At 44.9% G+C, this 9,710-nt stretch overlaps 1 protein-coding gene across 4 annotated transcripts in view; it reads left to right on the top strand.

Moving 5' to 3' along the window:
• The window catches only part of LOC110085131 (uncharacterized), a 28,293-nt gene that overhangs the window by 825 nt on the left and 17,758 nt on the right, over positions 1-9,710 (top strand). For all 4 annotated transcript variants that reach the window (XM_078379371.1, XM_078379370.1, XM_072978247.2 and 1 more), the window contains exons 2-3: positions 5,765-5,804; positions 8,274-8,325. In XM_078379371.1, coding sequence (XP_078235497.1) covers positions 5,765-5,804; positions 8,274-8,325 — 92 coding nt within the window. The remainder of the gene's footprint in view (positions 1-5,764; positions 5,805-8,273; positions 8,326-9,710) is intronic.

The raw sequence follows: 9,710 nt of genomic DNA, 5'->3' as shown, positions 1-9,710 counted from the left end.
GCAGCTAGAGACCTAAACCACTGAACTATGCTGACAGACACACACACACACCAGCGTCTGGCTCCACAGCCAAATGCCTAAAGGTCACAGGTCGAACCTAGCCCTCACAGTCAGCAGTGAATCCTCCCTCTTAAGTTATTTCCCTCTATTATCTGGCACGGTGAATACAGAAAGCAACTTCTGGCTGTTGTCGTCAGTAATTCGGTACGGGCCTCCTCCACAAATGATCTCTGTTCCTCTTTAAAGCTGTTGCAGCTGAAGGCATTGCTGTCTCTCACTCCCTCAAAGTAAAATTCACTTATTGCGCTTTTATGGCATCTTTCCATACATCAGGAGCAAAATAAATAGAAAATGAAAATAGGGTAAAATACAGTGGCTTTTCTCCTGCTCATAAAACTAAAACCCAGGGTCCTAAATGGATGTTCAACCATGGTAGAAATCAAGGACAGAGCCAAGGGATTGCTTCTTAGTTTATACAGTGCCTAGTGAAGGTGTCAGCTTTGCTGATGTTTTGAGAGCGGCCAAGGTGTGTGAGCTATAAAAGGAGGCTGGGTCTGTGCATGAGGGGATCCGGCCATGAAAAATGGCAAATCAGGAAGGCAGACTCTTCCTCCAGTGTCAGAGATAGTAGGTTGCTGTTGATGAGTGACTGAGAAACACGAAAGAGAGGGTGTCGTCGTCTCTCAGAAGGGGCAGGTGGTTGACCCCTAAACAGAACGATGGGTTATGTGGGCCTCTGACGCGACCCGGGCCTGGCCGAACTGATCCTCAGATGTCACTGTTTTCAAACAGCATTTTATTTAACACTTCCTCTTACTGAAAGTGCTTGGTGCCTTTGTTTTCATGATCTTTGCAGCAGTCTTGAAAGAGGCAGGACAAGACCACAACAACAGTGATCATAATAAAGATCTTAAAATGCAGCCCCTAAGTGTGCCAGACATTTCTCATCCATTAGGTTGGTGATCTCTGCTTTAATTTTGTAAGCCAGCAGTACTGTACCTACTTTTAATTTTGTATGCTGGCAGGACTATACCTGCTTGCAGAGGAGACTGTAGAGGTGGTGACGGTAGGCTGCACTCACAGTAAATGCTTATTTGTAGTAGCATGCCCTAAATTCCCTGTGAAGTGGTGCTTATCTGTGTAAATGTCCCTAGGGTGGCCTTGTTAGTGATGCTTATAGTCAAGCTAAGCCTGAGTCTTTATTTTAGAAATTGTTAGTGATGCTTCTGTTTTTCTGTTTATTTAAAAAAAGCACTAGTCCTGTGCCAGCTACTGGAAAGGGATCCTAAGTGCTGACGAAACCAGAACATTTTTAAATGTTATTAAATGTAATGTTAAACTGCTTAGAAGTTTTATGACGTTCACTCGTCTGCATACATCTTAAATGTCTTTCGAGATGCGTGATTTTCTCAATGTAGGTTGTACCTCTCCCAGTGCCAGTGGCTGCCCTCTGGCACTGTTGTTGTGTTCACAATGGTTGAGGCCAGTTTGTCCTCTCTGGGGCTTGAGCCTCTCTTGAAACAGTCGGGCCTGTCCCCGGGGTGGCCAGCACACACACTCTGTCACAAGGACCCCCGTCATAGCCCTGTGAGTTTGGTGGAACCTGTCGGAGTATGTGGTTCGTTACCACGGTCTTGGAGGATGTTCAAAATATGGGTTGGATGTTATAAATAAATGGGAATACATAACCCACTTCCTACTTTTTCATTACTTAACGGTGTCAGTCCGCACTGCTGACCCCATGGAACAGCGGGCTGTTTGATCGTCCGGCAGGCCCTGTCCTGTGCGTTTTCTGGAAGATGCGAAGAGGACTTGGAGCCTCTTCCCGTCTTCCCAGCACCTTCAGAATTAGCCATGATGCTGTTCCAGCACATAGTTGTACAGAGATATAAGACCCAAAACCACTCTGTGTCCCAGAGATTTAAACATTGACTATAGAATGACAGGGAGGAAGAGAAAGAGTCCAAGGTAGCTAAGACATAATGGAAATAAATGTACATAGGTGTGTGTTTGAACCGTTTCTGTTTTCTTCTTTGTATTCTGAAGGGTAGAGGGGACACTGTCCTTGTGTAAGCTTTCGATCCCACCCTCTTCCTTTTTTTCCTGGCCCACCCACCCAAATCCCATTTTGTCAAAAGCAGCCATTCCCAATCTTGGGTGAACCTAGTTGTCCTTGGACTGTCATTCCCAGAAATCCCGGTCAGCACAGCTCGTGGTGAAGGCTTCTGGGAGTTTTAGTGCTAGAACATCTGGGGACCCACGGTTGGGGACTGTAGATCTAGAGGAACCATAGGTTAGCTCCGCCTGGACTACAGCGTCCATCAGCACCTGTAGTTTCCCAATGGAAACAGGCCAAAAATCTGGAGAGCTCAAAGCTGAAAAAAAGCTCTCTCCCGTTGTACAGTGGTGCCTTGCTTAACGAGGATAATTCATTCAGTTCAAATCGCTGTTAAGCAAAATCCTTGTCAAGCGAAACAAAAAAGCCCATTGAAATGCATTGAAAACCGGTTCAGTGCATTCCAATGGGCGAAATACCTCAGCGTCCAGCAAAGATCCTCCATGGGGCGGCCATTTTCGGTGCCTGTAAAGCGAGGAATCTGTCCTAAAACACAGCGGGGAGCCATTTTAAACAGCAGGCGGCCATTTCGGAGACCCGACGATCAGCTGTAAAGATCATCGTTAAGCGAAAAATCAGTTCCCGAAGCAGGGAACTAATCGTCATTAAGCGATTTGTGCCTATTAAAACATCGTTTTGCAATTGCAAAAGCGATAGCAAAAACTTCATCATCAAGTGATTTCCTGGTCTAATGAGGTAATCGTCAAGCGAGGCACCACTGTAGTTGAGAACACCAGGTAGATTCTTCAGATTGCAAGCATTGTGAGGGGTAACTTCTGGGGTTTAGAATCTTCCTCTCTCATGAACTTGCTTAGGGCTTAAGCAAGCCACCATCCCTCGGCCTACAAACCTCTGCCAGTGATAGCAATATTCGCTAGTTTTCTAAAGCTGTGCATCATTCTAGGGTACGGTGTCAGAATTCCCAGCACACTTTAAAGTGTAAAGGAAGTGCAGAGCGACTGAAGGTGAGACCCGAAGGTGGGCCCGCTGTATGTGAACCGTGCAGGATTCTGGTCAGAAGACACTCATTCATGCAGGACTTAGCGATCTGTCCCAAGGTTTTGAGAGGAAAATCGGTTTCTCAGGGTGGAAGGGAGCTGATGAAGGGAAGAGTTCCTGGAGACCCCACATGGCCTTTTCACTACGTCCATCCGTTTTTTGGGAGAGATTCCATCCGGCTGTCGGTGCATCAGCAGCAATATTAAACAGCAAAGCACAGCCCTGAGGGGTTTTAATTATAGGGGCAGATGATAGGATTGCCGAGTCACAGTGTCTAAATTTGCATTTGACACGAGGACTGAATTAATCATCTCGAGTTGTCAACATCTGAGGTAGAGAATCTAAAAATATCTTTAATGGGGGGTTGCCTGGTGTCTCCAGCTTTTTGCCCTACTTCTTAAGTTCCTGTTTCTTGGCCTGCCTCCTTCCCATCCAGCAGCCCCCCCCCCAGCATGTTCTGTTCCACAGGTAAAAGCGGAGGTCCTGGCATTCTCGTGTGACTTCCTTGTAAAACCACTTGCAGCCACACATAGTTTGGGACACTCGGGCGGCACAGTTGTAGCCATTCCGGTATGAAAACACGGCGGGTCCTCTGCCCTGAGATAAGGAAAGTTACCTTTTTTTTTTTCAGTTGGCAGCCTCTGGGAGGGTAACTCCCCACCCCTTGTGCAAAGGGGTGTCCAGTCCTCCCTCCCAGATGATGGCTAGGGCGCGAGGAAGCCAAGGAAGAAGAGCTGCCTGGCTCAAGATCCTGACGCTTCCTTCCTCCCTCTTTGCTTTCCCCCCCATCCAGTCTCTCCTGCCGTCTGTCCTGGGAATCCCTCCCCCCAGCGCCATTCGTTGGCCATTGGTTTCCAGTGTAGTCTTTTTTCCCAAATCAAAAGGATTCCTGTTGGATCACCCGCTATGCTTTAGGTAGCGAGCAATGGCTCTTCCTTTTGCAGGTCCTCTGTAAAACTGATCCATGTTGGTTTATCATCCTTGTTGAAGAAATAATAATAATAATAATAATAATAATAATAATAATAATAATAATAATAATAATAATAATAACAATAACAATAACAATAACAATAACAATAACCACCACCCTATATTTTTCTGTGTATAAGACCATACTCTTGTCTAAAATCTTTAGACTAAAAATTGAGGGCCGTCTTATACACGGAAGTAAGCTGAGGAAAGAACCAAAATAAGTGGAGGGGAAAGCAGGGATCAAAGTGATTCTGCAGGGCTTTGATCCCTGCTTTCCCCTCCACTTGCTAAGCCCCACTTAGATTTCTTAATTTTGGGTTAGAAAAGTGGAGGGCATCATATATATGGGGGTGTCTTATACACAGAAAAATACAGTAATAATAGTAAGCAAAATTTCGAGGCCCTAAAGGCAGTTCAGGGCCACGCTGAGCATCGTAAGATCTCCTCCACCCACTGACAGTGGTTGCCTTTTGGGTTCGATTCAATGTTGATCTGAAACCAGGTTCTCCTGTTCCCAGCCCTAGGTTCTGCGCATCAGATCATATCCCAGAATAGTGAGCATCCATTGTGCCTTTCTCATCCACTCCCTCCCCGTTCTGGAACCAGCCCATGGAACTGGGTTTGCATTTTTAGCATTGATTATCATCATAATCGACAGGCTCAACTGTTTCAGCCTGGCAGCGCAGCGATAGGGAAAATGTTCCTTTACCTCAACCCTGGGTGGATTTGACTTAAACGGACTGAAATCACGATTTATTTATTTTTTAAAAAGGATTTTTTAAAATGAAAAATTCTAACACTGCCAGCCGAACATGAACCAGACCCGAATTTCATTTCAGTAGAAGTACTGCCTTGTCCATTCTGTTTCCATTGGATTCCTGATCTGATGTACAGTGTTACCTCGACTTACGAACATCTCCACTTGTGAACGATTCAAGTTACGAAGGGCTCCGTTCGCAAAAAGTTGCTTCGACTTGCGAATGGAGCCTTGACTTACGAACGAAAAAAAGAAAAAACCTTTCCTGCCCTTTTTTTGATCTAAGTTCATCTTGGGTCAAAAGAAGAAAAAATAAAAAACTTGCCCCCTAGTGGTAGATGTGGATTAACTGGCTTTGCATTAGCTCCCATGAGAACTAATGCCTCTACTTATGAATAGCGCCTCGACATACGAACGAAAAACATCCTGAGTGGATTAAATGGTTCTCAATGCATTCCTATGGAAAAATTTGCCTTGACTTACGAACTTTTTGACGTACAAACGCCGTTCCAACACGGATTAAATTCGTAAGTCGAGGTACCACTGTAGAAGTATCGGTCTGTTTTCCAAGCCTAAGTGCCCCTGTTCATATGCAGTTGCGTGTCGTTCAGGGAGCTTTTCCTGACCTGTACTCTCTCACTGTAACTCTGTGGAATGTTGATTTATATAATTATTATTTTGCTTCTCCAAGCATAACAGAAGCAAGGAAACATGTCTTGTGTTTTTCCTCCAAAGACAATCTAGAAGGCTGTGGGACAGCGCATGCCCTAAAAGACTGAGCCGACTTTAATGGCTCAGCATTATTCTTGAGATTGGCGTCCCCGACAATCCACGGTTTCATAACCTGGGAATGTAAACTTGGTTTTCTAGAGTGCTTCTTGTTGGAGTTTATTGACATTTATCTGTTTGTTTTCAAGATTCTGGAAGTTTCAGCCATTCTGGAGATCAGTCACAGAGGTAGGTATGCTTAAGAGTAACTGTTATATGGAACTTGGATAAGATGGGGCTTCTTATGGCAGGTATAATCCATATGGTTCAGTATGTTTCCATAGGTCTCTCAGAGTGCCTGCCCTCCTTTTTATTCTGGTGAGATGTCTGTCTCTCTTGAAATTATGTTTGCTTCAGATTTCCTGTGTATGCTTGAAAACACCATGCCGTCCTGCAGTTTAGTCTCTTTTGAGCTGCCTTCCCATAAAGCAAAGAGAAAATTTATGTTTCCCAAATTTTTTCTTGTTTCTCTTTTTAATAGCATTTCTGCACCCCTGCATGGTCTCCTGTATCCACACTTCTCTCACTCCAGAGAGGGAGAGGAGGAGATATTTCTACAACGGGCATCATTCAGTGTGGATTCAAACAAGGGGGCGGCTTGACCAGTAAAACTCAATCGCTCTTCCTGTCTCGCTGTTTTAATAAGACCGTCAGGTAGCCCTTACTTGCTGTGGGGGCAGCTTGGATTCGGTTGCAAATGATGGGAAGTGTTTTACATGGTTTTACTTGATTGTGAAATATATATACAGAATGACCCCCCTTCCCCCCAGGATCAGTTTCCTCTGATTCACTTAACTGTGTTCTTAATAGATTAAAAGAGAGAGAAAAAAAAACAGATTAAAAGAGAGAGAAAAAAGAGAGAGAAAAAAACAGAAACATGTATTTCCATGATATCATTACCAGAACTGGCCACGAGAGAGAACCAGAGACCATGCTGTTAAAATAGCATCCTTGTTTTTCAGCATCCATGGAGGGCTTTGAATTGCAGATATAGGGGTTCTGCTATACAGCACAAATCAGAACATCAAGAACAAAAAGACTGAACACAGAATTAGCTTTACTGTATCTCTCTGAAGCTGTGCAAATTGGGTAGAAAATTAATCCAGTCTCCCCTGGAGTGTGTTTCTCTGGCATGCTTAGGCATTCTGGTCTCACTTTGCAATAATATTCAGAAGGAGCGTCCTTTGCAGCAAAACCGTGGAAGAATCTTTTTTATACCTTTCAGACTAACACGTTTTGTGTGGCGTAATTATCAGTCCCCCCTCCCCGGTGTTATGCATCGGACGATGGCAGGCTCCCATTCCGTGAAGTCTTGTGCCATGTAGAACATGCTGGTGTCTCGAGGTGGCACAAAATTTGGTTGTTGTTTCTATTTAACAGCATTCTGCCCTCACACAGCTTCCTGTTGGAGCCACTTCTCTCTCTCTGTCTCTCTCAGCAGAGGTGTGTGAATGTGTGCGCACATTGATGCATGCAGTTCTGCCTGTTAAGGATTAACGTCTAATGTGTCTGAGAAACGGTCTCCAGTTTAAACCGAAGCCAACGCCCATTTTCTCTAGCTCAACTGCTGTATCATAGAGTAATTTAACTTATCGCTCTGGTATATGGTTTGTCATCTGTACAATGGCAGATAGGAAAACGCACCAGAGGATTATGACAGTGGCCCAGAGGATCTTTGGAAGATCTCTCTAATTCCTACTGTCTTAAGAAAGCCCAACATATTCAAAGATCCATCACACCCGGGCCATTCCCTCTTTCATCTGGTAGGCAGTACAGGATCATTAAAATAGGCAAATAGGTTGAAAAACAGTTTCTATCCCAGAACTGCAGCTATATCGAATTCCCCTGTACAGTGGTGCCTCGCTTAGCGACGTTAATCCGTGCAGCAAAAATCGCTGCTAAGTGATTTCGTTGCTAAGCGATTTTAAAAAGTCCATAGAAATGCATTGAAACCCCTTCAATGTGTTCCTATGGGCTCAAAAACTAACCTTAAGCGAAAATCCTCCATTGCGGTGGCCATTTTCGGTGCCTCTAAAGCGAGGCAACACAGCGGGTGGCCATTTTGGAACCACCGATCAGCTGGCCGAAAAGGGGGGCTTTGCGATGATTGCGGGGAAGCGATCATCCCAAAGCCCCCATTTTCGCACAGCTGATTGGCGGGGCTTTGCGATGATCGTGGGGAAGCCATCATCCCAAAGCCCCCATTTTCGCACAGCTGATCGGCGGCACTTTGCGATGATCGAGGGGAAGCGATCATCCCAAAGCCCCTATTTTCGCACAGCTGATCACCGCAAAGCGAATTTTCTCGAGCGATCGCTATGCGAAGCACCACTGTATAGTGCAATCTTAATGTGTCGTGCGATGGGAAATTGAATGTGAAGGATGTGGATGTGAATGGGAGGGATGTGTTTCATGTATAATGTGCTGTGTTTTCATCTTATGGATGCTATGTTCTTGTGTGTTTTATTATTCTGTGTACTGGAGATGGCATTTAATTTCATTGTACAGAAATACAGTGACAATCGAAACAATTCAGTTCAGTTCAGTTCCTAATCTTTAACACGCCACAGAAGGCTAGGATCAGGGCCTAAGGTTTCTCTTGCTCTTCTTCAATGGAGGCAGCGCTTAAACGTAACACCTTCTGTCCTGCTTTTGCAGCTACGCGGGTTACAGCAACCAGGGAAACCAAAACTATGGACAGACGCCGCAGGTGAGAGTTCTCAGCTCCTCTCCCGATGTGGGTGATTGGTCTCAGCGAGCCCATCGCTTATCATCTTGTCATCATATCCATGCCCCTAGATAGGGCCGTGGGACCCTTTGTCCTCTAGAGGTTGTTAAACTGGTTTCCCATCTGCCTTTTCCAATCTGACCTGTGGTTGCGGGGGGGGACGATGGGGGTGGTATCCTGTGAAGGGCCATCGTAGGTTCTCTACCTCCCAGGAGGATCATCAGATTTGCCATACGTATGATTTCTGTAAGATGAGATAAGTATTTTTTTTCTTCATCTGTTGACCTGGGCTACCCTACCCTTGTCTTGGTCTGGTTTTAAAATAATATGAAACATCACTGAGGGTGTTTGCAAACAGCAGTTTCAAGCATTGTGATTTTTAAAAAAACACAGTAATTTTCCCTTGAGTGTTTGTACCAACAATTGATAGTAAGTGAGGCGATCAGTTGGTCTTTGTTAGAAATCATTAAATAACATTTACTGATTAAATACACGTACAATAGGATAAACTCACAGTGCTTAGACATATTGAAAGTGGTTGTCTAAACTCGAACTTGACATAGTTATGTTTGTATATCATTCTTAAACATTTTGACAGACATAGTCATTCTGACAAATCTCTCATCTTAACCCCATCATATATTAGACCCTATCAGCTATCATTTTTAATGTGTCTTAATCCCTATCTGGCAGACTGTATTTTCCCTGTCTGGCCCTATCAGCTAACATCAGTCACAAATTTGCCCCTGTCACGCACCATGCTCTTTTATGTACACCAACACCTGTAGCTGGTGGGCCCACCACCCCTGCTGTATACCTTTGGGGCAGTAGATTGAAACTTTTGGATTTTAACTTTCTCTGTTCTAAACTACCTTGGTGCCTCACACAGCGAGGTTAATCCGTTCCGGATTAACCCTCGCTGTGTGAAACATCACTGTACGGATAGAAAAAAGCCATTGGAATGCATTAAACTTTGTTTAATGCGTTCCAATCGGCTGATTTACTCACCGTACAGCGATGTTCCTCTATGGCCGGCAGCCATTTTCGCGCCGTCCCCTCGCTTAACGAAAACGCTGCATGCGGCCATTTTGGGGCTTCCGGCAGCCATTTTGAAGCCGCGGAACAGCTGATCGGCGGGTCACAAAGCAAAGGTCGGTAAGCGAACCGCTTACCGACCTTCGCGCTGCGATTTTCGCCCATTGGGGGCGTTGCTCTGCGATCGCATTAGCGATCAAAAAAATGTCCCCGTAGAGCGAATTCATCGCTCTATGGGGTGCTCATTGTGCGAGGCACCACTGTAGTTGCTTTCATTTGGATTCTTTTGCCCTGACCGTTTGTATGTTGATTTTACCAGCGGTGCAGTTTCA

Source organism: Pogona vitticeps, chromosome 7 (assembly GCF_051106095.1).
Source record: "Pogona vitticeps strain Pit_001003342236 chromosome 7, PviZW2.1, whole genome shotgun sequence".
NCBI classification, from domain to species: Eukaryota; Metazoa; Chordata; class Lepidosauria; order Squamata; family Agamidae; genus Pogona; species Pogona vitticeps.
Note: the sequence above shows the minus strand (reverse complement) of the source record. Positions and strands in the feature narration are given on the sequence as shown.